Source organism: Microcebus murinus, chromosome 6 (assembly GCF_040939455.1).
Source record: "Microcebus murinus isolate Inina chromosome 6, M.murinus_Inina_mat1.0, whole genome shotgun sequence".
Lineage (NCBI taxonomy): Eukaryota > Metazoa > Chordata > Mammalia > Primates > Cheirogaleidae > Microcebus > Microcebus murinus.
The window spans coordinates 25,420,410-25,448,240 of NC_134109.1; the positions used below are offsets into that span (position 1 = coordinate 25,420,410).

Genomic DNA, 27,831 nt, shown 5'->3' on the forward strand with positions numbered 1-27,831 from the left:
GAGGGTTCCCCCTGGTGGTCTCAGTCACTTCCCATCTGCACAGCACTTCCACCCCACTGGCGAGGACAATGGCACTGCGAGGTGGCAGTTGAGGTGCTGTTCAGATACTACCTTTCCATCTGAGGAAACAAATCCCAGCGATGTCCATTGAGCATCACCTTTGCTTTATTTCTTACCACCCCAAGCTCCTCAGAAGCCTTTCTGGGGGTAGAAGAGACAGATTATCTTGTAAGGTAGACAGACACACGTGGGTTGGTGGCTGGGAAGAGAGCTCAGAGGCCACTTTTAGCTGGAGACCAAAAAGGGAAAAGGCCAACGAGGCTGCTGTCGTTTTTGTTTTTTGTTTCCATTTCCTGCCCTGATGTAGCTACAAACTGGAGGATTATTTGTTTTTCCTTTTTAATTGATAAATGATAGTTGTACGTATTTTTGGGTACATGTGATATTTTGATACACATAAAATGTGTAATAATCCAATCAGGGTTCTTGGGATATCTGTTATCTCAAATATTTATCTTTGTGTTAGGAACATTCCAATTCTTCTAGCTATTTTGAAGTATATAATAAATTACTATTAACTATAGTCTCCTACTATACTATGAAATACTAGAACTTATTCCTTCTGTGTTTGTGTACCCATTAACACATTTATCTTATCTTCATACCCCCGATCCCAACCTTTCTCAGCCTCTGGTAGCATCTTTCTCTGCTATTGGAGGGTTGATGTTTTTTGTTTTTTTTTTTTTTTCGTGTTAAATGATCCTTTATTGAAATATTTTCCTTTGTACTTTTTAACTAGCTGGGCATTCCACTGCACTACTGTTGATGTCATCTATCATGTCATGTGGGTGGCGGCCATCAACATTGCAGCCCACAGACTGGGCAGTGCCCAGGATCTCTTTAATGGTTCCAGAGAGTTCTCTGGCTAAAGATTGGTGCCGCATCTGTCTGGCAATGTTGACAATCTCATCAAAAGTGACATTTCCGTTGTGTTTAATGTTTTTCTGTTTCTGTCTCTTGGTGGTTCCTTGAGGGCTTTGATGATCAGAGCAGAGGCAGAAAGTACCACTTCAATCTGGGCCTGTCTGTTCTGAATAGCTAGTTTCACTATAATCCTCAGACCCTTCCAGTCAACAGTTGCCTTGGCGATGTCATCACCAACCTTTTTTGGAAACAGACCCAGGGGGCCAGTCTTGGGGGCCAGGGTACCAACTTTGCCACCGGTGCACCTCAGGTACAGGACTTTGATCTCTTTTGGGGTCAAACTTAGGTGGTGTGGTAGAGGCGGCTGGTGTCGGATGAACCCAGATTCAGGACGACCGAAGAAAGTTGCACCTTGGCCTCCTCGGAGCTGAAAACCCAGAGGGTTGGTTTTTGATTGGCTGCATAATGCAGTGCAGCTTTTCTCCCAGGAGGAGGAGGGTCCACCTCTGGTTTCCACCAGGGGGCGCTGCCCCATGGCCCTGGGCGCCCAACACCCAGACATCCCGCCTCTCCTCTCCCCACCAGCAAATGTGCAAGACAAAACTGTTCCAGGCAAGGGCCAGCCAGATGAGAGCTTGTAGGGGTGCAGATCTGCTGGGATCAGGAGAGGGTGAATTTCATGGGTTTTGAAGGGAACTCTGCCCTTTGCCCCATCTGTAGTTAGTGCCTGTGATCCCAGGGCCTGGGGCCTAAGGCAGCTGTGCAGAGAAGGGTGGAGTCTACACTTAAATTCTTGGAGATTTCATGCTTCCCATGACCAAGTTTTCTGGCTAGGGGTTGTAGAGAATTCATGTACCTGTGTGCACACTGTCATGTGGGCTAGGCTCAGAGTGCTGGCCCTCCAGCTGACCTGAGGTGGCCCATCTCCACCAACCTGTGAGGCCTCCTCAACAGCTACCTCCCCTCACCCCCCTGGGCTACCAGGCAGCCCACATCTGGGCCAGTCTCCTGGTCCTTGGTATGACGACTCCTTCCTCTCACTACTGCCCTCCACAGTAGTCATCAAAATGCCAGATCCTGGCAGATGGGCCTTCTCAGTCCTGAAGAAATGGGTTGAAGTTCTCTAAGGTCTGAGAAGGGCCACCTACATCTAAACGTCTAACCCAATTTAGCAACATGCCTAAATCAGGCAAGTACGTGCAGTGAGCCTGACAAATGTATAGCAGGAAATGAGGTAACTCCCCACCTGCCGCAAGCTGGGTTCTGATCCTGCCAGGAGCCTGCGTTGACATCCACTTCTACGTTCTAAGTAAGTGGCCAAGAGTTTCCACGATGAGCCCGCTTGATTCGTGATGCGGATTCTCGTCCCAGCACTTACCCAGCCCTCATTTGTGCGAGAGCAGGCTGGAGTCCGCCGTGTACGAGCCCCTCTCGTTGAAGCTTGCCCATGAGGCCCTTTACTTGGCTATCGTTTTAGCTGAATTTAAATGCAATTCCAACACTGACTTTATGAAAGGGTGTGCAATCTGAGGTAGTCACAGATGCTGGTTGCCTTTATTGAAAGGCTCTATCGTTTTAGCTGGATTTAAATGAGCCTATAATAAAACTGCCTCATACTTGATGGTGTATGGTCCCAGATGTTCATGGATCCCAACAGATGGCCTGCCCCCACCCCCTGGTCACCACCACACTACCGCAATGGAGTCTTGCATGCTCAGTGACACTTCTAGCTAGGACTTCATGGGGTTGGCAGGAATGAGAAGTAGGAAGTGTCCTACCTCCTCTCACAAGTCTGGGTTTTACACTTAAGTTGAATGAAAGGAGAGCAGAGATGTGGACAGGAAAGGTTAAGGCTGAAACATGCTGTGGGGTCTAAAGGACATTTTCCACGCAAGTCTGCTTTCAACTGTTTGGGCTCATCTTAAAGTGTGGGAAGAGGTCTACAGCCGGAGGGTCAGTGGGGAGGAAGAGAGGGGTTGGTGGGTAGACCTACAGGTGTTTTCCAGAGCTATGGCATTAAGCACCATGGGTTCTGGATGGGCCACCGTGATGGGACTTTGGGTCCCTATTGCTATGGTTTCCTGAAATAGCTCATCTCCCGGAAGAACATTCCCCTTTCTCCTTTGTTCCTGGACTGCTGTGGACCAGGACTGGAAGAGCAGGGCTCGGGATGCATCCTGGGTACAGACAACTGCGGGCGGAGGTGGGTGGGGCCTGCTGCTCCCTGAGGGAGATCAGGGTTCACAGGAACCCAGTGGCTTCACCGCCTGGGAATGAAAGCCCAGCCCCGAAGTTTCATGACTGCAGGGGCTGGGAGGTTTCTCGTCCCCTGGTTTTAGGCTCCCCTTCCCTCAGGCCAGGCACTTCCCAGGGCAATGGGGCTGAACTGTAGGGTGGGTGTGGGCTGGGGCCCCAGGTCCCAAAGGAAAGGAGACAGGGCTTACGTGTTGTAGTTTCTGCCCAGCCCACGCAACTGGAGCTGGGGAGACTTTATTCATTTCACAGGGGAAAGTGACAACAGGAATGAGACAAAGTGTGAAAGTGAAGGAGGGGGTAATACTGATACGAGAACAGAACAGGCTAGTACAACACTGCAGCCAGCACAACGCCTAAGTAAGGGAGGAGATGGCCCGTCATCACCAGGCCCCAGAGGCCAAGCACACCCAGGTTTCTTCTCTCGTCAGACTCGAAGAAGGAAAACTTGGGGCTCCGGAGCACCAAGATGGAGTGAGAGGTCAACACTGACGGGCTCACAGCTAGCACCACAGCAGCCCTGCCTGGCCCAGGGAGGCTGGAAGGAGGGACGCTCTCTGGTGGGCAGACTCCCTGTCTCCCACTCCTCAGCGGACTGTTCCCTGCCCTTCACACAACCAGCACACTGGGCCCAGCACACATGTCCCTGTACCTGAGCGCAGCCAAGGACACAGTGCAGAGGGTGGGCCAAGCCAGAAATCACTCCAGGCAGGAGAACCAGGTGCACACGCGCACACAGGCTTCTGGGCGCTCCACCAGCCAGAATGCCACCGACTCCCAGAGCCAGAAGTCAAGGCCAAGCTGGAAGGGGTGGGGGCATGAGATGACAGAAAGGGCTGGAAATGAGACATGGTTATTTCTTGGCTCTTTCTGCTCCTTAAAACCCTGGCCCCAGGCTTTACCATTGCATCGAGGGACCACAGGGCTGCTGTTTCCCGACTTGGCTGCACCCAAGCCAGGCTGGGCCGGCTGGCATGGTGGGTGAGGGGACAGGAGATTGCGGGAAGGCTGTGGGGGGAGGCCTGGCAGTGAGTTAGGTGCACAGGAAGGCTGGCAAAGCCCAGCGCCCCCGCTCCATCCCTGGCGTTGAGCATAAGGAGCCAGGCTGTGGGAGACCCTGCAGTCACCCCCCAGCCTGGCCCGCTTCCCCAGGCAGCTTTCTCGGACCTCGCCTTGGCCCCTCCTCAGCCAGCAGCCCCCACGCGCAGGGGCAGAGGGGCTGGAAGCAGTCCTGAGCCAGGGGGCGCCGGGGTCCCATCAGCCAGGCCCCTGTCCCTCATGGGATGTGAGATGAGGTGATACCATGGATGGTGACTAAGGCCCCAAAGTCCCTGCCTCTCTGCCTGCCCAGAAACCTTGCAGCCAGGCCAGCCTAGGGGAGCAGAGCCTGTGTAAACACGCCCAGGAGGGGAGGAGGGGTTGCTACATATGAAAAACAGTTAAAAATAAATTAAAAAGCACCGCTATGTCCTGTGGTGTCACCACAGGCCCGAGGGCTCAGCTCGGGAAGGGTGAGTGCTGGGGTTGTCCGCTGGGGGCACACCGCAAGCGGGTAGGGATTCACTCGCCTTCGCCCTGGACGGCCGGGGAAGGAGCCTGTGGGTTAGAGCCTCCTTCTAGGACTCCGAATCAGGAGCAGCTCCCTGTCACATCTCTTCCCCTCACCCTGTCACTCCCGGGAAGTTCCCAGAGGCAGCCAAGGCCACGCCCCTGCCGATGAGTGGCCTGGAGACCCAGAAGGGACCTTGTTTCAGGCTCACCTCCCAAGGTGAGCCTGCGTGGGCACATGGGGACCGCGCCATCCCCACTCCCGGGAAGCTGAGGCAGGATGGCGAGTCCGGGGTCCCCATACCCCTCGGTGTGTGTGTGTGGGGGGGTTTACACCAACCCCATGAGTAACTGGTGAGGCAAGGGACTGATCTCTGGCGAAGCCCTGCTGGGCCTGGCTCTGGGCTGAGAGCTGCTGGATGGAAGAGCTGCCAGCCTGTGGCGCCTGCCCTGCCAGCACTCTGATCCGCAGAGGCGTCCCCGGCTCCTCGCTCCCTTCCTCTTCCTCTGCTTGGAAGGCACCCTCTGCCTCCCTGGTGGGCCCAGAGCTGCACTGTCTCTGATCCACTCCACCCCTCCCGTGACCCAGCAACTGCAAAGGGTGTGAGTTTGCCTCTGGGCTGCAGGAAGAGCGAAGACTCAGGGAGGAGCCAGGGTGGCGTTTCTCCTCCTCCTCAGCTGCAAGGACCCTCTCCTGGCCCAGCCTGGCTCTGGGAAACTTAGAGCTTTTGTACATACCAGAGCATCTCAGTGGCTTCTCCCTAGCACAAGCTCTCTCTACTTCAGATACTGCAAATTGGCATTCACTTTCCCCTGTAATGGGTTTTTACATTTTTTTGAACTGATCACCAACATTTAAAAATCAGATTTCACATAAAAATTCAGAATTCTGGCCTCTGAAATGTCAGCCACTCTGGTAATGCAGGGCTGGCACTGTGAGAACAGCTGGGCAGCAGCAGCCCTTTAATGGGGCATGTCCTCGTGAGTTAGCCACAGTCCCCACCCAGCCCTGCAGTCCTCCTTTTCATCCCTGTGGACATTTGCATTCACAGCCTAGTTCTGACCTCTTCTGCGGGCCCCTGGCCCCTCTGCAGCCCTGCAGAGCTGCTCTGGCCAACTCAGCCTCTCTCAGCAAACCCTTAACGGGCATCTCATCCATTTGCCCTTCCACAACCTGAATCCTCCCTCCAGCTTCCTGACAATTACCAACTAGTCTTTGCCATAGGGAACTCCCTACCCGTCAAGGCAGCCTGACCCTCAACTCCCTCCCACATCCCTTTCTCACTTACACTCCCCAGTCCTCGGGCTCTGTCCCTCCTCAGCGGCCACGCTGCACCCTTGCCCTACACATCCCAGCTCTGCCAGCCTCTCTCCGAGTCCTCTCACTTCCCCACCAGGTCTCTCGTGCCGATGGCGGGCTATGGGGAACCCCAGCTGCTCAGGTTCTGAAGAACTGCCACGAGCAGCGACAGGCCTGTCACTGCAACCTCCAAGCTAAAACGGGTGATTTCAGGAGGGGAGGCAGGCCTGGGGCACACATATCCTGGTCTGGTCTTCATTTCCCCAGCAGAACCCACTCTTGGCACTGCCAGGGAAGACCCAGACTCGAGTATTCCAGCCCATCACCCTGTCCCAGCCACAGCTCCATGGCTGGTGCCCAGACCCATGCAATGCCCAGAGTCATGGCGACCCCAGTGCAACTCTGGGCTCTCTGCAAATCCCAGAAACCTCCACAGGGAGCCCCTGGGCTCTAGCAACGGGCAGAGCTGGGACTGGGCAAGCAGACCCGTTAGGGGCCTGGGAACTGTGTGCCCAGTTGTGCTCCCCTGGGCCCTCCAGTAGTGCTCCCCAAGCATGGGGCCATGCCAGGCAGTGTCAGCCCACACAGCACTGCCCATGGCAGCCACAGGGCCTGAAGCCTCTCCTGGGCCAGGGGCTCCTGCTCTGGGGGCAGACAGGGCCTGTGCCAAGTCCTGATTTATGGGCCAGGAAGACCTTTCTAAGGACGATTCCTATCCAGCTTCCCTTTCCCTGGGTCAAGATTCTGCCAGAGCAGGCAGAACTGGAGAAACAGCTCCATCCCCCAGCCTGCACCCCAGGCCTGGGAAGGCTGGGACACTTCCCACAGACAGGATGCACCCAAACCCCAGAGAGACGCCGGGGCACCAGCAGAACCAGCGACCCCTCCTCACCCAGACCCGTGGCACATTGATCTCCTACACACCTGCCTTCCAGGCCTCAGCAGATTCATTTGTTTTACATTTTCCCCAAATATCTTAATCTTCAGTTGTAGAGTTAAAACTCCAAATAAAATACTAATTGCCTCTCGGCCCAAAGTTAGGGGGCTCAGCTCGGCGGGGCGGGGAGCAGCTTGAGGGGCTGAGCTGGAACACACTCTCCCTGCGGCCGCTCGCCCTGCCCCAACACCAGCCTCTCTGCCCTGCGAGCGAAGCTGGTTCCAGCAGGTGCATCCTGGCCCCTGGGGGCAGAGGAGGCCCGGGCTGCTGGCACCCGCCTCACACCCGGATCTGGTACCCGTTGAGGTCTGGCATGGCTTTGGGCTCCGGAGGCTTCTTCTCACCCGAGGGCCTGCAAGGAGGAAGAGAGCAGGGCAGGGGGACAGTGAGTGGGCCTCAGAGAGATGGGGGAGGGAGCAGGCAGTGGCTGTCCCTGCACCCCTGCGTCTTCCCCCTCCATTCTCCAAGGGGCCCTGCAATGCACAGTGGAGTGTGTGTGACGGTGGCCCCTGGCTCTCACAGGCTCCTGCCCTCCACTGTGGGTTAGCGAACCAGGCTGCAGTCCCTGGGTAACGCCTCAGAGCATAAATTTCTCCAAGGGAAATCTGTCGCCTACAAAAGCCTCCTAGATCAAAGGCAATGATGATGGGTGGATATTTTGGTGCCAGAGGCCTGTCTGATATCCCTTAATTCACACCAGAGAGGTGGCTCCTAAATGACAATTATATTTAAAGCAAGAGTCACACTGACATGTAGGAGATGAAATCAGAGGCTGCGGCCTGGTATTTTAACAGCTTGGTTTTGCCATCAAGATACAGACAAAAACAGCCAGGTGCGGTGGCTCAGGCCTGTAATCCTAGCACTCCCGGAGGCCGAGGCGGAAGGATCGCTCAAGGTCAGGAGTTCGAAACCAGCCTGAGCAAGAGTGAGACTCCGTCGCTACTAAAAATGGAAAGAAATCAATTGGCCAACTAAAAATATATATAAAAAAAAATTAGCCGGGCATGGTGGCGCATGCCTGTAGTCCCAGCTACTCGGGAGGCTGAGATAGGAGGATTGCTTGAGCCCCGGAGTTTGAGGTTGCTGTGAGCTAGGCTGACACCACGGCACTCACTCTAGCCTGGGAAACACAGTGAGACTCTGTCTCAAAAAAAAAAAAAAAAAAAAAAAGATACAGACAAAAACCACAGACTCTTAGGTGCAAAAGTTGTGTTCAAAGCCATCTACCTAATATTTGAGCCTCCCTCCACGACGTTGCTGGGAGAACTCACTGCCTCGCAGGAGCCCCATCCCCTCCACCCCCACTCCTGCACACCCCACGCTGCCACATGCTTCGGACCTGCGTGTGGACCCTGTCGGTCCGGTACCAGGGCTCCACTCGGGGTAACCGGTGGCCCAGCTGAGGGTTGTTTTCTCTAGGAAATGGGACTGCCTTGCTGTGGGAGATGTCCACACATAAACCCAAACCTGCCATCCCAAATCATCTCCCTTTGCCCAAGGGAGGGCAAAGAAGAGGAAAGGGTGGGAGGGAGAAGAAATGGGCACAAAAAAAGAGAGACCCAGAAGATGAGAAGAAAGGAAAAGGCTTCCTCAGACCCACCCAGGCACCATCCTGTCTCTCACCGTCTCTCGCTGCGACTGTTCCTGCGGTGGGGGCTGGACTGGCCCCGCTGCGGGGAGGAAACATCCTTCTTCCGGTCCTTGGTGGGAGAGGGCGGACCTGTCCCTTTGCCAATCTAGGTGGAGAGAAGGCAGCAAAAGCATCACTCTGGTGCTGTCCCAGAGGAGCCACGTGGCCCCAGAGGCTGCCCTGGGCAGGACCCAGGAAGCCTCAGGCAACGTTCTGCCCTGTCTCTGGACCTTTCCAAACCTACATCCTAGGCACTAAAGCTGCCGGGGCAGGGGTTTCTCAGCAGGGCTGCCCAATATCTGAGGGACCCTGAAGGGAATATGGAAGTGGGGGAGTGACTGGGCTGTGACAGTACCATACAGAGCTCACAAGCAAAGGCCCATTTATTTACCCACACCAGGTAAACGTGCTGGTTGGGGAAGTGGCCCAGGGTGAGCTTTGGGCTGGGATCCCACCAACCCCACAGAGGACACTGGTTATCTATCTCCAGCCAATCAGAAGTCAGACTGGTAGTTCCAGCTCTGAATAACAAAAAAAAAAAAAAAAAAAAAAAAGAGAAAAACAAATGAATCATCCTGTATGTGGTACGGTCAGCTTGACTTTTTCAAAACATGGGGTGCACCATGGGAGTGCTGGAGGGGGGCACATAACATGTGAGCTTTAGCACTGAATGGGTCGGGAATCACGGTGCTAAAAACCAGGCTAACACTAGAGTTGGCTCCAACTCTAGATGCAACTCACTGCCTTGAAGACACAATAACATTCTGAGCAGCAAAAGCCAGGGTGCTGGGCGACCCAGAGCTAGGCGGGGAGGTCCAGCTCAGAGGGAGAGGAGGGCAGCCACTCTCCAATGCGGGCGGCTGTAGCCTGCTTCTGCCCTGGGGGAAGGCAGGGCTAGGGCAGCCCTAGCTGCCCGGATTCCCCATCAGGGCTGAGCTCCAGCCAGACCTGCCTCTCACTGTCTGACAGCTAGACACTGGGCTTCCTGCCCTGAAAATGGAGCGTCACCTACTGCCCACGGGCCTGCAGGGCTGTCGGGAGAAATACTGCATGCATAGTGCAGAGGTTAGTGGGTGAGGCAGAGGCACCAGACTGCCTGGAGGGGCAGAGTCACAGCCTAGCAATGACTGAGCAACAGGGAGGGGACACCCAGGGGGTCCTGGCCCTCTGCCCAGGGGAGCAGCCCCCCCATCCAGGGGGCCCCAGGGAGAGGTCAGTATTCTGCCTCAACAGCCCAGCCTAACTGCTCTGGGCACAACATCTCCCTCCCAAGACTTCTACGCATCTGTAGAGAGGAAAGAAGGAGAAAAAACTGCCACCCTCGTTGTCTTTCCCCTGGTCTCACTTTCCTATTTCTTCTAACCTCCTCCTAGTCCCCTACTGGACGCAGGTGGGGGGGGGGCCAGAGTCAGGAGCATACACAGGAGGAGTTACCCAGGCTGCCAGCCACCCACGCCACGATTCCCCCCTCCAGACAGGCCATGATTTCCCACCAGCAGACCTGACTCCCAAGTCCCCCCACCTGCCTGTCTCCGTGTGTCCAACACCTACCACTGTCCCAGCGCAGCTCGCCCAGTCCCCCAGCCCTAGTCTGCCCACCTGAGGGGAACACCAACAATGCGGAGCTTTGAGCAGGGCCTGGCCCTGGGCGTAAGTGTCCGCCTCATCTCCCTTGCTCCTCACTCCACCTCTGCTGGGCAGGACTAGAGGGTCCCCCACTACGCCTGCGGGCGGGTGGGGGGAGCTGAAAGTGGACCTGACCTTGAGCCGCATGTCCCGGGCGTGGCGCTCCAGCTCCTTGCGGAAGTCCTCGCGGCCCAGCCTCTCCACGTCCAGCACCGAGTGCTTCCACTCGATCTGCTCCACGCTGTGCGGGTCGTGCGACACGCTCTGGCCCAGCTTCACCTTCTTGAGCACGTGCCAGCAGCGGCCGTAGGCGGCCTCGTAGTCCAGCACGAGGTCGCTGAGCGTGCGGAAGGCCGGCGGCTTGTACATCAGGTCCTCGCGCCGGCTCATGCCCAGCGCGCCGTAGCGGCCCCCGAAGTTCACCCCCAGCACGATGTGGCGGAAGTAGTTCCCTGAGAAGTAGGTCTTGAAGCTGATGGGGAAGCGTTCCAGGGTGGGCATGCTGTTGGTGAGGTAACTGGCCAGGCCCCCAGCTAAGGAAAGCGCCAGGGAGAGGCAGGGCGAGCGTGGGGCGGGCGCACGGGCTGGGACAGGGACGGCCCCTGCAGCGCCAGCGCAGACACCCCGCCCCACTCACTTCCACATTCCTGCCATCCAGCATGCAGCCTGGGATACAGCAGGTGCCCAGGAAACGGAACCTCTAATAGGCACAAGGCTCCCAGAGACTCGTGACTGCTGCTATGATGTCGAGCAGGGCTCACAAAATCACCAAACCTAACCGCACTGGCCCCTGCACCTGTCTCCCCGCCTCCAGCCCCTCCTCCGCCGTGGCGCACTCTCAGCCTAACGTACCCTCGGACACAGCGTCACGTTTTCTTCCTCCCTCACACGTACATGTCCTCACAGATGTACACAATTCTGCTCAGTCTCTTTTCTCTCACCACGACCATCCAGCCTCAGACCACTGCCCACCCGCCGACCTCCCCAGCCACCCGGCTCCCCCTGGCACCCCTGCCGGCTCTTCCCTGGGAGCTGGTGTCTTCCTGGCCTCCCTCTCCAAAGCAAGCCTGCTGCCGTTTCCTCCACCACACTCAGCATAACCTCCTTTCACCTGCTTCTGGGTTTACTTATTTAGGCTCCCCCCGCTGGAATGTAGACATCTGAGGACAGGGACCTTATCTATCCCTTTCTTTGCTCTTTCTCCAGGGCCCAGCTGAGCCGGGCACATGATACTCAGCGAGGCTCTTCTTGCACAGACAGGTTGGAGATCAACGGGTAACCACATAGAGGCGCTGTCTTAACAGCGCTCCCCAACCTTTCTGGCACCAGGAACCAGTTTCATGGAAGACAATTTTTCCGTGGACCCCGGGGGTGGGACGGGGGATGGTTTCGGGATGACTCAAGCGCATTTATTGTGCAGTGAAACCTCTCTGCTAATGATAACCTGCATTTGCAGCTGCTCCTCAGCGCTAGCATCGCCGCCTCAGCTGCACCTCAGATCAGGCATTGCATTCTCATAAGGAGCGCACGGCCTAGATGCCTCGCATGCGCAGTGTACAGCAGGGTTCATGCTCCTATGAGAACCCAATGCTGCTGCTGCTGCTGAGACAGGAGGCGGAGCTTATGTGGTGAGGCGAGGGACCCGGAGCGGCTGTAAACACAGATGAAGCGTTCCCTCCCTCATCACTCACATCCTGCTGTGTGGCCTGGATCTTAACGGGGCCATGGGCCAGTGCTGGGGACTGGGGACCACAGGTCTTACATGCACGGGCTTGTTCCACTGCCCTGACAACTCTGTGCAACAGGCGCTGCCACTATCCCCCCTGGCAGAGCAGGACTCAGAAGCTCAGAGATGTTAAGGAACTTACTTGGGGGCCACACAGTGAGTAAGTGGCAGAGCAAGGATTCAAGTCCAGGTCAGCCTGACCCCAAAGTCTGTGCTGTCAGACACCATGCCACGTTCCCGGCAGTGCTAGACTCATTCCACGGTGCCTACTGAGCCCCATTCCTTGTGAGTCCTCAGGGATACAGAGATGAGAAAGGCACCACCCTGCCCTGCAGAGGCTGAGTGCAGTGAGACATGGGAACTAATGCAGTTCAGGGCCCACCATAGGTGCTGCCATTGCTGTGGGGACGCTAGGGAAGAGCCCCTCACCTACATGGGGGTGGCTCCTGTTTTCCTCCTGCCCACAAGCCACCAGGTGGCCCCTGCACGGCCTCCTTGTTCCAACATGACCCCGGCGCCCTCCTGGCCGTCCCCTAATCTGTGCTCCTCCGGTCCTGAGCCGGGCACCGCCTGCCCCAGGGGGACAGGAGAATGTTTAAAAGCTGGTAGGGGAGATGGGAGGTGTGGGAAGAGATGAAACAGAATTGGCCTTGAGTTGGTGAAGCTAAGTAATGGGCACATGGGAATTCATTATATTGTTCTATGTTGTATACGTATGAATTTTTTTTATACCATAACATCTGAAAAAAAAAGGCAATGCTCAGGCACTGACCACTTAGGACAGAGACCTGGCCATGAGCATTTGCCTCTTCTCCCCCTGGTGTGGTCAGGGGACAGGGGACGGCAGCCTCTCCTGGGGGCTTGTCTGTCCCCGGCCACTCTGTTGACCCAGCTACAGGCACCATTTCTGCCCTTCGGGTGGGAGTACCCAGGAAGCCCTGTTGGTGCTTTTTAAAGTTAGTTCGGCTTTAGAGATCCTGTTCGTCATCTCCACAAATCAACATGTCCTGGAAATGCCAACATCTGGGCATCGCAACTGTGTCTGCCAGTGTCTGGTTCTTGGAAATGGTACAACAGCCTTTGTAAGACAGTGTGCCCCAATTCTGGGTTCAGAGAACAGGGTCATTGTGCCCATGTGATTCAAAAAAGAGCTGCCCAGCAAGCCCGGGAAAGTAGCAACTGAGGCTGGGGGTACTGGGTCCCCCACCTCCTCCACCTTAGGAGATTTCCCTACCTTGGGGGACCTCCTCTATCTTGGGGTGGTTCCCTCACCTTGTGGAGGCTCCTCTACCTTGGGGGGCCTCCCTCACCTTGGGGGGGGCCTTCTCTGTCTTGGGGATCCCCCTACCTTGGGGCCAGGCAGACAACTGCATAGGGAGGGCTGGGAGCCCTAAAGCTCCTTCATGCCCTGTCCTTCCAAGCAGGAAGCAGAGGCCCAGAGGGGCTGGTGGCTGGCCCGCCTGGCCCCAGGCCTCCCAGGGGGAGGAAGGATACATTCCCAGGATCACGGCTTCCAGGCATTTGATTGGCAGAGCCTCTTTGGTCATTTCCTTGGCCAGGTCCATCAGCCTGTGGGAGAGGGAGGCAGAACTGTGAGGACAGCACCTCCGCCACTTCCGGTGGGAGAGTGTGGGGAGGAGGGGCAGGGTGCACTAGACGCCAGCACAGACGCCTCTCGCCCCCCCCCAGCTGCTCTCAGCTCAGACCCAGTACCACCCCCACCCCTGCCCACCCTGACAGGAAGGAGGCCTCTCTCCCTCACTTCCTCCTCCCTGCCTGGCTCCTGACCCACAGCTCCCTGGGGGAGGGGAGCACGGTGGGGGGTGGAGGGGGGACCTTGACAGCCACTGGGCTGAGGCTTTCTGTGAGGGCAGTGGGGGAAGGTGGGGCCTCAGTGTTGACCTCTTCCTTTCTGGAATGCCTCTGTGGACACCCCTGACCCTACCATGGCTTCTGGGAAGAGCTTGTTAATTGACAGTGGGCCCCCCCTCCCCCACAGCTGCAAGGCCCGCTGTGGGATCTCAGGGGATGGCTGTCTGGTGACTCCCCAGCCTGCTCCTGAGGGCTGGCTCCTCCCTCTTCCCCAAACGCTGCCCCCGCCTGGGGGCCGCACTCCCCCCTGCCACAGGAGGCTGGAGTGGGCCCTCAGCACACAGTGGCCACAGGACAACAAGAGCACTGGGGTTAGCGAGGTTGGACTCTACCCAGGGCCTTGGAGAAGAAGTAATTAAGTAATTTTGCTACATTTGAGGGATGAACACGCTTGAAGCTCTTACTCGAGGGGGGAGGGGGGCATGGGCAATATATGTAACCTTAACACTTGTACCCTCATAATATGCTAAAAAAAGTAATTTTGCTAATAAGCCATTTAAAGAATTTTTCACAAGAAAGCAGACATGGATTATGTGTGGAGCAAGATGTAAAACTCACATACATTTTTAAAACCTGAGGGGGGGGTCTTAAGCCTGGGGGCATCTTTGGGCCGAGCCCCCAGGCCCCAGGCATTCACTCCTCACTCTGCTCTGCCACGAGGCTTCATGGGCAGAAACTTTCTAGAGCCAGCGAATCCAGCCAGGGGTCTACACGCAGTGGGTGGGCTAGGAAGTGAGAGATGCAACATTCCAGTGGGGTCCCTGCTCAGAAACTGGGCCTTCTGCTAAATGACCAGAAGAGAGTCCAGTAAGGCAAATGGGGTGACAGGGCAAGTCCCCTGTGAGGGGAGTGCACAGGGACAGAGGAAGGGGAAGGGCTCTCTCCTACTCTGCCCACTTCTCAATAAAGACAATGATCTGAGGTTCAGCCAGTCTACCTGGGACCACCCTCTCTCCTCCCCAAGGCACACTGGGGGGCTCTCCCCTATCCTGCTAGCTCAGCATGGATGCAGGGGTTTCCTTTTCATCAAGTTAGCCCTGGCTGTTCTTCTCACCAGATTTCTCTCCATGTGACACCCGGGTGGTACCTGTCCCCAGGGTGCCCCCATGTCGGGCTTCCCTGGAAGAGTCCCTGCCTGCCCCATAAGCTTCCACCCAAGGCACACCAGAAGCTCTCCAAGAGGCTCCAACCCAACCTGGGCAGAGGACCGGCCACCCCATACTCACCCTGTCAGAGGTCTGCTCTTCTTAATTTCAAAGAACTGTGTCCCTGTGTGATTGTACCTGCAGGCGCCAGTTAAGGGCTTCCTGGCTTGGTCGGGAGGAGGTCGCCCCTCTCTCCCTGGCCACCTCCCAGACCTTAGGCATCCAGCACTCCCAGGGGTGCAGGGTGGGTTAGTGCCCCAACAGTGTCTCCTGCAAGATACCTTGGAAGGTGCTCAAGGCCCACATCTCCTGGCAGGGAGAGAAGCCTCTGTGTCCTTCTCCCTCCTCTTCCTTAGCGTCACCCCCTTGCCCCCCCGGCCTCCCTTCCCAGGACGGGAGATGTGGAGCAGGCAGCCAGCCCAGCCAGCCCACCTCAGGAAGAGCTGAGGCTGGGAACATCTCTCTGCAGCACATCATTTCCCAACCAGCTGAGACGCAACATGGACTGGGAGGAGAAGGCCGTGGGTGGGGGTCCAATGTGGCCTCTAATTGCTGGGTGATCCTGAGCCAGCCACCTCCCCTCACTGGGCCACAATTGTGCTGCTGGCAAGGGGAGGGGCTGGACCCACTTTTCAGTCATCAGCCTGGCCTTCCACCCACCCAGGACCCATGCCCGGTTCTCCCACCTCTGACCTCGTCTGCAGCTGGGAGGATGGGGAAGAGGACCCAGGGGCAGGGTGCAGGGGCTGGATGGGTCCAGAGCAGGGCACAGAGGAATCTGGATTCGGAAGCCCAGCTCTTTCTATGCTGGGCAACCAGCCTCCTGCCAGGGAAGAAAAAGGAGAACCAGGAGTAATTTCCAAGATGTGGAAGTTAGCTCCTGGAGCACGAAAACCTTTTTCTCTTCTATGTCCCCTACTTTAAAACTCAGTCTTTAAACAGTCCGAGCCTGTTCCCTCTTCCTCTCTCTGCTAGGGCTGGATGGAGACAGAGGAGCTCTTGGCTTGGCCACAGCACCAGAAGTCGCCAGGACACCTCTCCCTCTCTCTGCCCCATCACACGGCGGGAGGGTGGAGTGGGCCCAGCACCCACTGGTCAGAATTCCTCCAATACTGGGGGCACACAGGCCGTGTCCCACAGCTGCAGGGAGCACAGAGCTGCCGTGCAAATGGCGCCCCGGAGTTGGGGAATGAGGTGGCTCTGCTGACGCCTCTCCGGCTCTGTCTGGAAACAGGCCCCACTTGGCCTTTGGACCCATCACACCAGCCAGAAGGTGGCCATGACCCTGGACCAGAGAGGATACTGCAGCTCCCTGATGTAGCGCTGCACGGCTTCCAGGCGCTCAGGGACGGGCGTAGACGGCTGGAACGTAGGCACACTCGGTATGGGAATCTGGGGACAGAGAGAGCTCTGGTCACTAGAGGCGGCCACCCTGGAACTGCCAGCCCACCAGACACCCAGGAATATCCCCCCAGAGGAGTCCCACCCTGGGGGGGGGCTCTGTCATGAGCCTCTTCCCTTGTCACCCCCTCCTTCCGGGGACCCTGTCAGGATGCCATCCCAGCCATTACTTCTCTCCTGGCACTTGATGGCATTCCTAATTTGGAGCTTATGTTGATGATTCCAATGTTTTACATCTTTTAACAATTTTAGAAAAACTTAGGTTGATTCACCAACTGTTTCGAATTTTAAATAGTCATTAACTTCAAGGCTTACCAGGAATGCTAATACTGGGCCTAAGTTCCTTTGGGTTTGAAGTTCACTCTTGCTCAAGTGCTAGATCAAAACTGGTTTACCTGGAGTCCCAGCCCCACAGGGTGGTGTCCTGGGCAGGGGGAGGGGTCCCAGGAGGGGTTTATGTATCCTCGGCAGGAGTCACCCACCCAGTATCGCGGGAACATTTACGGGACCTGCCAGAGCCCAAACTTGGACTGTCAGGGAGTAAGTCAGGGTAGCAGGCAGAGAGACATATTTTGGACCAGGTCTTGCTGGGGCTGTATTTGCTGGGGCCCAGCTGCTTTGGAGGGGTTCCACAGAGGCACAGGGGCCCCAGTTCTCCTTCAACACCCCACTTTCCCACCAGCGCCACATCTAAGCAGTACAGGTGTAACCTGGCAGTCCTCCTCACCGAGACGCCCCTTCCAGCACCCAGCCCAGAAAGGGGGAAAAGAGCACGAGTTGGGCAGGCACCTCCTGATGCCTGGGACTGACAGGCAGGGGCTGCCAGGCTGCTGGGGCTCGGGTCAGAAGCAGCCCAGAGGCTGTCCCCCAGCCACCATGCAGTCTCCAGGACAGAGGCCACCTCCCAGGTGTGGACCCCCTCTCCAGCCAGAGGAACCCAAATCCTGGCAGTTCGGCTCTAACAGGTTGGTGAGGTGGAGGAAGCCACGGAATACATCAATTGGGGACCTCTGGGGCTTCAGAGCAGACTTCCTTCTAGGGACAAGGCACCCACAGGGGACAGCCTTTTACATAATGTGGCTGCAGCACTGGGGCTCTGACAAGGAGGGAACTGACACACCAGTTATCGCTCGCTGTACACTCACGTCTGGGTGCTGCTGATGGCACCTGCTTGCTCCAGGGTGGAGACACATGAGGGAAGGGCCCCTGGTCCACAGTGACAGCTTTGCATAAACTTCCTCCCGCTCCCTCCCTGCTGTCCTCTCCTTCCTGTCTGGGCTACTCCTGAGCAGCTGACACCTCTGTCTGGAGGAAGCCGGTTCCCCTTTCATATCACTCCCCTCCCCAAACTGGCACCGCCACTTACAGTCACCAGCAGGTTAAAAGCCCCAGGGTAGGGGCTCCTCTTCTTCCTGCCAGTGCCACGTGTGTCCCAGGCCCTGGCCTGGCCTCCCCTATGTCAAGAGCATGCAGCTGTGCAGTGGGAGAGGAATTACTTAGCAATTTGCTATAGACAGCAAGGCACATCCGTGTCCAGTCACCTGACCTCCCAGTTGTCACTGGAGCTTCAGGTAAAGACTGTAAGAACACTCTCTCATGAGATGCTCCAAACAGGAAGGGAGCTGCAGTCCAAGAACCATTCACCTAAGCCCATCCAGCCCCAGGCCTGGACCAGGGACAGGCAGTGCCCACACGAGGACTGGCACCTGCCATCCACACAGAGGACCCAGAACAGGCTGCTGTGACAAGGAAGAGTCCAAAAGGGCCTGGGATTCACAGGCAGGGCCTTGGAGGCCACCATCACCAAGATAATTCCTTGACTCATGTCATCTGACTGTAGACGGCGCCTACACTTTTCTTCTCAATGTTCATTACCAGCATAGACTCATTCGCTCAAATGCAAATAAGAAAGATCCTGTGCATCCAAATGCCCAGGCCCACTTGAGGACTGGCTGCCTGGATTTGACACCCCCACCCCTCGCCTCCCCCTCCAAAACAGGAGCCAGGAAATACTTCCTCACTGTTGGGGTTGGCATTAAGAGGGGTACAGTGGGGGGAGGTCCTGAGCCCTGCTGAGACATCCCCTAGAGGCACACGCAGGGGCAGCTGGGACAGCCTGTGGCTGGCCGGTGGGCCTGAAGCAGTATGGCTTAGAGCATTGGGGCCGACACTCGAACTTGACCATCACTAGCAAAATCCAGCTCTGTCCTGTACAGTCTGGTGACTCTCGGGAAGCTCCTTACCTCCTCCACGCCTCAGACGCCTCATCTGTAACATGGGCACCAACACAGAGCCAACCTCACAGCGGGAAAGGGATGCTGCAGGTCGGGGCCTCAGAGCAGGGTCTAGCACACAGCAAAGGCTCAATTCCTGCTCAGGGCATCGCTGTCAGCGTGTGCCAAAGACAGCAGCCAGCATGCTGCCGATCATGGCAACGTTGCCCTTTTGGAGGAGATGTCCACATTCCCCCTCTACGGTGGCTCAGTGGCCAGAGCCACAGTTAGAAAAGACTCTTGGCCACTGGGGCTGGGGTTAGTGGCCACTAAGCTTTTAATAGTGGTGGCAGCTTGGCTGGGCATGGTGGCTCACACCTGTAATCCTGGGAGGCTGACGCGAGCGGATTGCTTGAGGTCTGGAGTTTGAAACCAGCCTGAGCGAGACCCCGTCTCTACCAAAAATAGAAAGAAATTAATTGACCAAATATAATTGAAAAATATATATACAAAAAATTAGCTGGGCATGGTGGCTCATGCCTGTAGTCCCAGCTACTTGGGAGGCTGAGGCAGTCCTACTTAAATTATGGGTTCACTGCAACAGGTGATTCACATTCTCCAAGCCCACTTTGTATACTATGTGGCGACTGGCTATCCACCAAAGCCATGAAACATTCAAAACTGCTTCACCACATGGGAGACCAAGTACCTTGCATTAAAAGACAAGCCTTTGGAGTTTCGCAGAAGAAAAAAACCTGAACACGAAGAACAGAAGCAATTATTGAAGGCCACCATTTCATCGAATGTGTCTGTACTGAGAGCGTCATTCTCAGTGGCTAACAGCATTGCTAAAGCTAAGAAGCCCTTTACTACTGGGGAAGAGTTGATCCTGCCTGCTGCTAAGGACATTGGCAGTGAACTTTTAGGAGAGGCTGTAGTTCCAAAGGTGGCATGTGTTCCTCTTTTAGCTAGCACCATAACTAGACGAATGGATGAAATAGCAAAGGATTTTTTTTTTTTTTTTGAGACAGAGTCTTACTCTGTTGCCCAGGCTAAAGTGCTGTGGCATCAGCCTAGCTCACAGCAACCTCAAACTCCTGGGTTCAAGTGATCCTCCTGCCTCAGCCTCCCGAGTAGCTGGGACTACAGGCATGCATCACCACGCCCCACTAATTTTTTTCTATTTTTAGTCACCTAGCTAATTTTTTTTTTCTATTTTTAGTAGAGACAGAATCCTGCTCTAGCTCAGGCTGGTCTCTAACTCCTGACCTCAAGCGATCCTCCCATCTCGGCCTTCCAGAGTGCTAGAATTATAGGCATGAGCCACGGAGCCTGGCTGATAGCAGAGGATATTGAGGCACAATTGTTAGAGAGGATTAATGAGTCACTGTGGTATTCAATCCAGGTTGATGAGTCTACCCATATTGACAAGAAGGGACCAATGCTTATTTTTGTGGGATATATTTTTCAGGAGGATGTGCATGAGACTATGCTATGTGCACTTTTGTTGCCAATACCATATCTGCAGAGCTATTCAAGTCTTTGAATGATTACGTGTCAGGAAAACTGAACTGGTCATTTTGTGTCACTATATGCACAGATGGAGCAACTGCCATGACTGGATGGCTTTTCTGGTCTCACTACTTGGGTCAAGGAGGTCGCTTCTGTATGTGTGTCAATGCACTATGTCATCCACAGAAAAATGCTGGCTAGCCAAAAAACGTCATCTGAATTAAACAACACTTTGCAACCACATTAAAGAACCTGCCCTTAATTGACATCTGTTCGCTCGGCTCTGTGAGATGGACTCTGAGCACACATGTCTTCTCTTATAAGTGAGATGGCTTTCTAAAGGTAGATCACTGGCCAGAGTTTTTGAGTTATGAGCGCCACTCCAGAGATTTCTTCTAGAAGAACAGTCACCACTGGCAGCACATTTCAGTGACACAGAATGGATCGCAAAACTTGCTTACTTGTGTGACATATTCAACCTGCTCAATGAACTCAATCTGTCACTTCAGGGGAGAAAGACAACTAACTGTTCAAGTCGGCAAATAAAGCCGCTGCATTCAAGACCAAACAGGAATTATGGGAGCAGTGAGTGAACACTGGGATTTTTGACATGTTTCAAACATTAGCGCAGAGATTTTGAGACAGTCTGAGCCAGGGCCTTCTTTCTCCCAGCTGGTGCATGATCGTCTATCTTGGCTTTCAAAAGAGTTTGAGCATTACTTCCAAACCACAAAAGATCCCAGAACTGGGAAGGAATGGGTCTGCAACCCAATTGTGAGTAAGCCAGATGAATCGACTTTGTGCGTGCTCAAAGAGGATCAACTGCTTGAGATTGCAAATGACGGTGGCCTTAAAGGTATGTGTGAGAAAACCTCAAGTCTCCCACGTTTTGGATTAAAGTCAAGGCACAATATCCTGAGATTGCCACAAAAGCACTGGAAAGCCTGCTTCCATTTCTAATGTCCCATCTTTGTGAGGCACGGTTTTCTGCAGTGACAGCAAACAAAACGAGATTACGGAGTAGACTGGACATAAGCAACACACTTTGGGTGTCACTGTCTCCCATCACTCCCAGATGGGATGTGTCTAGTTGCAGGAAAACAAGCTCAGGGCCCCTACTGATTCTGCATTTGGTGAGTTATACAATTATTTCATTGTAGGTTACAATAGTAATAGAGATAAAGTGCACAATAAATATACTGTCCTTCAATCATCCTGAAACCACCCCCACCCCAGGTCTGTGGAAAAATTATCTTCCATGAAACTTGTCCCTGGTGTCAAAAAGGTTTCGGATGGTTGCTTTACATCATCAATTCCTCTCAACATCCCCTGAAATGGGCACTGCTCTTATCCCCATTTTACAGTTGAGGAAACTGAGGCACAAGGAGGTTGCACGCCTTCCTCACTTCCTCAAGTAAGCAGTCATGGGAGAGCTAGGATCAGAGCCTGGTGGATTAGACTCCAGAGTGTTCTTTTATGACACTACCTGGGAGGGGTCCCAGACTCAACGGCTTTCAGGGGCCAGGCAGGTAATACAAACAGAGAAGGCGGGCTGGGCAGGCGGGGACCGGGGGGACCCACTCCTCAGCCCCAGCTGACAGCGTCACATGGGATTCCAGATTCCCTGTTCCTAAGTCTTCTCGTTTTCTGAAAAGACGCCAAAAATCTGGGTCTTTATGTGAAATGCTCCCAATTTTAAATTTTGGCTCAAGCGTTTTTTTAAAACATGGTACAGTCCAAACAAAACCCTTCTTGGGATCCCCGCGGTGAAACCTCTGTGAGGAGTGCCCGGGTGCCAGCTCTAGCGGCAGGGCCCCTCGGGAGGGAGCGTGCGGTGGTCTGCTGGCACCGACCTCCACTGCTTCTCCCCAAAGCCTCTGGACTCCGCCACACCCCCAGACTCGAAGGGCTTCCAGTACTCTGGGCCCCAGGAGAGAAGGAACCTCATGCAGACTGATGCGCTCATGTGGTTCCTCTAGCTGAGACACTTTTCCCATGGTTTGAGCAGGGGAAGTTTCAAAATTTTCCAAACTGCTCACAAAATTCCTTCCCCCTGTCACTCACGACACCTCCTCCCCCTCAGATAATAGCTTCTTTCCTTCATTGGTGTCTCTCTTATGCATGAGGGTTGACGATGACAAGATGATAATACAGACCAGTCACTAGTAAGCTCATTGGGGTTTTTTTAGTCCCTAGGAGTGGTGACAGTTTGGCAGGGAACCATTCACACTCTCCTATGGCCTAATTTAGGCACAAGCAAGATGGCTGGAGAGCTGTCTCCTCAACACCAACTTGCTCATGAGGGAGCAGCATGTGACTCGGGCCTCGCAGGCTCAAATGATCTCAGTGAAATCTAGTCTTCCCTCCCAACAAAGGACATGAGAAAAGGTAATGAACACCCAATAACCAGCACTGGTTTGGGGCTCATCCCTTGTCCACTGTTTTAACACAGTCTCTCATTTATTTACTCTTCCCATCAACCTACCCCATTTTACTGATGAGAAAATTGGGGCTCAAATATGTCGAAGGGGTTTGCCTAAGGTCATATACACAGGCAGAGGGTCCTTACCAATGTCCACATCCTTTGATGGTATACTCTCTCTTCCAGGAATTTATCCCAAGGAAATAATCAGAGATGGACCCCAAAATTTATGTTTTAGAATGTTCAACCACAGTGTTCATTTTAAGAATAAAATAGTGAGCCAGGCATGGTGGCTCATACCTGTTGTAATCCTAGCACTCCGGGAGGCTGAGAAGGGAGGATTGCCTGAGCTCAGGAGTTCGAGACCAGCGTGAGCAACAATGAGACCCTGTCTCTACTAAAAACAGAAAAATTAGCTGGATGTGGTGGCACATGCCTGTAGCTCCAGCTACTTGGGAGGCTGAGAAGGAGGATCGCTTGAGCCCAGGAGTTTGAGGTTACAGTGAGCTATATAAACATATATATATGATATATATATCTCATATATATAAAGACACCATTGCACCCTACTTAGGGCAACTGAGTGAGACTCTGTGAAAGAAAGAAAGAGAGAAAGAGAGAAAGAGAGAAAGAGAGAGGGAGAGAGGGAGAGAGGGAGAAAAGGAAGGAAGGAAGGAAGGAAGGAAGGAAGGAAGGAAAGAAAGAAAGAAAGAAAGAAAGAAAGAAAGAAAGAAAGAAAGAAAGAAAGAAAGAAAGAAAGAAAGAAAGAAAGAAAGAAAGAGTGGAAACAATGTCCAACCATAGGATAGTAGCTAAATAAATCAGTAAGGTCAGTCAGTACTGAGGACAATTATGCAGCCATTCAAAATGAATCTACATTTTATTTCCCCTGGAAATATTGAGCAGCTGCTTATTCTCCCACCTCAGCCTCCAGACCAGCTAGGACTACAATCACGTGCCACCATGCCCAGCTCATTTTTTTTTTTTTTTATAGAGATGGGGTTTCACTATGTTGCCCAGGTTGGTCTCAAACTCCTGGCCTCATGTGATCCTCCCACCTTGGCCTCCCAAAGTGCTGGGATTACAGGTGTGAGCCACCATACCCCACCCCAGAAGACATTTTTCTGACAGCTCTACCAATAACCTGGTAAAAACAAAACAGAACAGGCCACTTGTTCCCACACCTAATTCACACTAACTGCCTATATCCCTCCTTCCCACCTGAGTAGGCAGGACTAAGCATTGGGCTCTGACCTCTGTCCGGAGGGCTCTGTTTTGGGGATTTCAGACCTCTGCATTTAGGATAGTGTTTCCTTAGTCTGAACCACAATGTTTTTTAAAAAATACCAGGCATGTATTTCCATCTAGCTCTGTACAGTACAGAACCCTCAAATACTCTTTCATTCTGTGAACACGTACATTAAGTGCCTGTTCTGTGCCAGGCACACAGAAGACCTTGGGAAGACAAAGATGAATGAGACACAGCCTCTGCCTTCACTGGCAACACAACTTGAAGGATAGCTCTTGTGGAAGAGTTCCGGCAAACACAGAAAAATTATTTCATTTTACCCCTCTCTATAGAATCTCTTCTCATTTCCCTGAATCTGGGGACCAACAGAGCAGAGGACCCCGGGTTGAGTCCCAGCCCTGCCACTTACTGGCTGTGGGACCTTGAGTTCCCACTTGAGTTTTTGGCGTTCTCATCTGTAAAATGGGGACCCAAGTTGCACTTACTTTATGAGACTGTTGGGAGAATTAGATGGGATGATACATGAAAATATTTTCTCAACATATGAAGCCCTTATTTCCTTAGTCATTCATTATCTGTCTGTTCACAGTTCTCTGGCTTAGCAAGTGTCATCAGGCAAATGACATGTCAAGCCATACTAGTGTTAGTTCGTTCGAGGTCCCCTCCCATAAAACATGGGCATTTTAAAAGACATGGGGGAAGGAGTCCCAGAGACAGGCATGTGAACCCCCTCATAGACTGGCAGTGGAGAAAAAGTTCTCTGGACAAGACAGACCTGTCTGTATTCTTTAAATCTCACTGTGCCAAGGGTCCCCTACCCCCCAAGAGGAGAGGGTGGCTTTGCTCTCTCAGTCCTAAGGTCACTAATATGCTAGACTGTGCTATCGTCCTCCCCACCCCACTCCTCACCTTGGGCAGGTCCGTGGCCCCACGGATCCGCTGCGCCACCTTATCGCCATCGGGGTGGATCTTGGCCACGTGTTTCCACATCCGCTCCCAGGTGGCCTCATCCACAGGCAGCCCACCCCGGTTGACAAAGAAGGGGACGCCTCCGTCGCGAAGGTCCTCTTCCCCTTCCTCCTCTGGATCCTCCTCTCTCTGGGCTGAGGCCCCTTCGCTGGTCTCTAAACGCCTGACCCCAGAGGGGGCAGCGGCGGCAGCGGGGGCAGCGCCACTGCCGCCACCTCCGATCACCTTCTTCCCCCCTGGCATCCCTAAAGTCTTGAGGCAGGTGGGAGGATGTCTCAGGAGGCGGGAAGAACAGGTGGCTCAGCGCAGGCCTCCCACACACCAGCTGCAGAGACAACACATGGCCAGAGTGCTAGGCGCCTTTAAGAAACCAGGGCGTGGCTCCTGTACAATAAAATACTACTCAATGAGAAAAAAAAATCAGTGCAACGACGTGAAGTAGGGGCCGAGAGGGTCGTCCGAGGTCAGCATTAGAGGCCTTGTTCTGTTTGAAAAACGGGGTAAAGAGAACACACCCCAACTTGGCAGCCTTCACAAAGCACTCCCATTTGACAACAAGAACAATGCCCGGCAGCAGCCTGGGCTGGCAAAGAGGAGAAAAATCGGAGGGAAACTGAGGCCAGAGAGCTCAGACCTGCGGCCGCAGAAAGGAAGGCTCAAGGCACGGGTGCCCACTGGGCGCCCCAGGTCCCAGGTTTGGAGAGCACAAATTCCGCTACAAAACCCCTGAACGCTCACACCTGCGAGCGCCCCTGGGGGGACCAAGGCGACTCCGGGCCGGGGAGCTCAGAACTCGCACCCCTGGGCGGGGGAGTGGCGCTGGGGGGCGACTTCTCCGACGCGACGAGACAAGTCCGGGAGCCAAGACTCGCAGCTGGCGGGGCGCGGGGAGGGGGCGCGCGCCGACGCGCACATTCCACGCCCCAGGCCAACTCCCTGCACAAAGTGGGCTTTGTCTGGGTCCCCTGTCCCCTCGCCCCTGGGAAGCGGCAGCGGCTCCCCCAGGAGGGGAGAGGGCGCGGCAGGAGGCGAAGGCTGGGAGCGCCCAGGCCCAGCCGGTCCCTAATCGGCGCGTCTCAGCGGGCAGACGGCGGGCACCTGGCGCCGCGCTGCGCCAGCCGAGCCATCGCGGGGCGCGGGTCCCGCGCCAGGGCCCAGGGCTCAGCGGGACCCGCTCCGGCGGCGCGCAGGGCCCAGGCTGAGGTCACCGAGCGGCGGGCTCCGGCCGCGGGGTCGCTGCCCCGGACTGGCTGCAGCATGGGCGGTGGCGCGGCCGGGGCGGGCGAAGGATGCTCGGTGGCTGTTCGCTCGGGCTCCCGCTGCCCCGGTTAAGGGGCGGAGGAAGGACCGCGGGGCGGGGACAGCAAGCTCCGAGGCTCCAGCAGCCACGGCCCGCGGATGCAGCTGGAGGCGAGTGACAAAGCCGGGGCGGCACCGGTGCGCTGGCCCCCTGCGAGCAGCCTGCGAACGCGGAGCCCACGACCAGATCGCGGATCCGCGGCTCGGCGGAGCTGATGCCGCCGCCGCTGCCCACGCCGCCCCAGGGTCCGGCTGTCGCCGACCGCGTCCCCTGCCCGCCCGCCGCCCACCCGGCTAGACTCTGGCCCGCGCCGCGCATGCGCTCCGTCCCCCCCTTAAAGGGCCAGTGCCTTCCCGCCCGGCCCTCCGCTTCCCGCGGCCATCCTCTGCCCCAAGTTATCTCAGGGATGCGGGGGGCGGGCGGCATTCGCTCTCTTCTCACCTCGCTCTCCCGGCGCCGCGAAGCCGGTGCGGACCTGCGGAGGGACTTTGCAATGTGTCAAACAGAGCGCAGAGTCCGCGGGGATTCCGGGCGCGGAGGGAACTTCCGCGGCGGGGAATTTCCTAAAGCGGGGACCTCGCAGCGGCACTCAGCGTGTGGACGCGAGAGCACTGGCGGGGAAGACTGGGATTCAGTGACTTGTGCTGTGGAACGTTCGACAGACCGCTTCTCTCTGTAGGCCTCAGTTTCCCCACCTATCAGCCGAGGTGGTCGCTTTGGGTGAGCGCAGAGTCCCTCCAGGCGCGCACGTTCCGTTAAGGGAGGACATCTAGGGGTTGGAGGCCACTACCTCTGGAAACAAAAGAGTTAAAAGTCACTCAATGCTATCCCATCACCTGCACTGGTCGGAGTGGGGTGCGCAGAGTCCACTCCTAATCCACCTCTCGGGACCCGGCTTTGGACACCGCGGTCCCCTAAGGCCGGGAGGGAGAGATGCAGCTCCCCAGCTCGTGGGACCGCGACATGGGAATGGGAAGCGGTGGGTGGGGAGATTTAGCCGGCCCAGAGGAAGGTGGAAGCACAGTAGATTGTCGTGTGCGTTCCCTGGACTTTGGGGACTCAACATCGCCTCCCCCTGCCCTGTTCCGCAGAGGTGTAACACTCGGGAAAAGGCACCAACGCCGCCGCAGAAGCGAACTTTACTAAAAGTCGACAGCCAAGTGTGTCTTTAAGACTCTTCCCCTCTCCCCTACTGGTAGTTAACATGAACAACAGGCTCTCGCGCGAAAATGCAGATTCCTGGGCCCAAGACAGCAGATATTTTTAGGTCTGGGGTCGCTGTGTTTCTCGACAAGCTGAGGTTTCTAGCCCAGGGCTGGGCGGGAGAAGGCCTTAGAGAAACCCAGGCCCTCAGTGGTTCCCCATCTGTTCCTTAAAGTTGTCCCTGGTATCTGAAATTTCTGGGTCCTCTGGGCTCCAGCAGCGACCTCTTACTGCCTGCAGGTTCAGAAGCTGGGGTGGTCAGTGATGGGGGGATCACAGGGCTCCAGGAAAGTAGGTTGCTGGGATCCTCTTATGCTCACCGCTCACCGAGCATGTCAAGGTCACCAGGGACCAACAGCTGCCACCTTCTTATTGTATTAATAGGGAAACCAAGTCTCAGAGAGTAAGTAGCTTCCCCACGTTCACACAGCTGGTAAGTGGCACAGCTAGAATTTGAACTGAAGGCTTCCTTCTTGAGACGCTTAGTTTTCACCCTATACTTTGCTCCCCGTGTTAGCCAAGTGGTTGTGGTGGTTTTAAAATACGCTTGCAGGTTCTTTACCCGTCCTTCCAAAAGATGGACTCTTATGAGACTTAGTGA

The 27,831-nt window shown here is 55.2% G+C and overlaps 1 protein-coding gene and 1 pseudogene across 1 annotated transcript; both read right to left on the reverse strand.

The window, feature by feature from the left end:
• Positions 1-252: 252 nt before the first annotated feature.
• Positions 253-2,095, reverse strand: LOC142871444 (large ribosomal subunit protein uL11 pseudogene; annotated as a pseudogene).
• A 1,276-nt stretch (positions 2,096-3,371) lies between these two features.
• VASH1 (vasohibin 1) lies at positions 3,372-26,901 on the reverse strand. Its single transcript, XM_076003837.1, has 8 exons — positions 26,469-26,901; positions 24,668-25,052; positions 16,265-16,353; positions 15,043-15,099; positions 13,439-13,513; positions 10,354-10,735; positions 8,586-8,698; positions 3,372-7,314 (listed from the first exon to the last, which is right to left on the reverse strand). Exons 2-8 carry the CDS (start codon positions 24,968-24,970, stop codon positions 7,242-7,244), a joined length of 1,092 nt encoding a protein of 363 aa, XP_075859952.1. The 5' UTR covers positions 24,971-25,052; positions 26,469-26,901; the 3' UTR covers positions 3,372-7,241.
• Between the last annotated feature and the right edge of the window lie 930 nt (positions 26,902-27,831).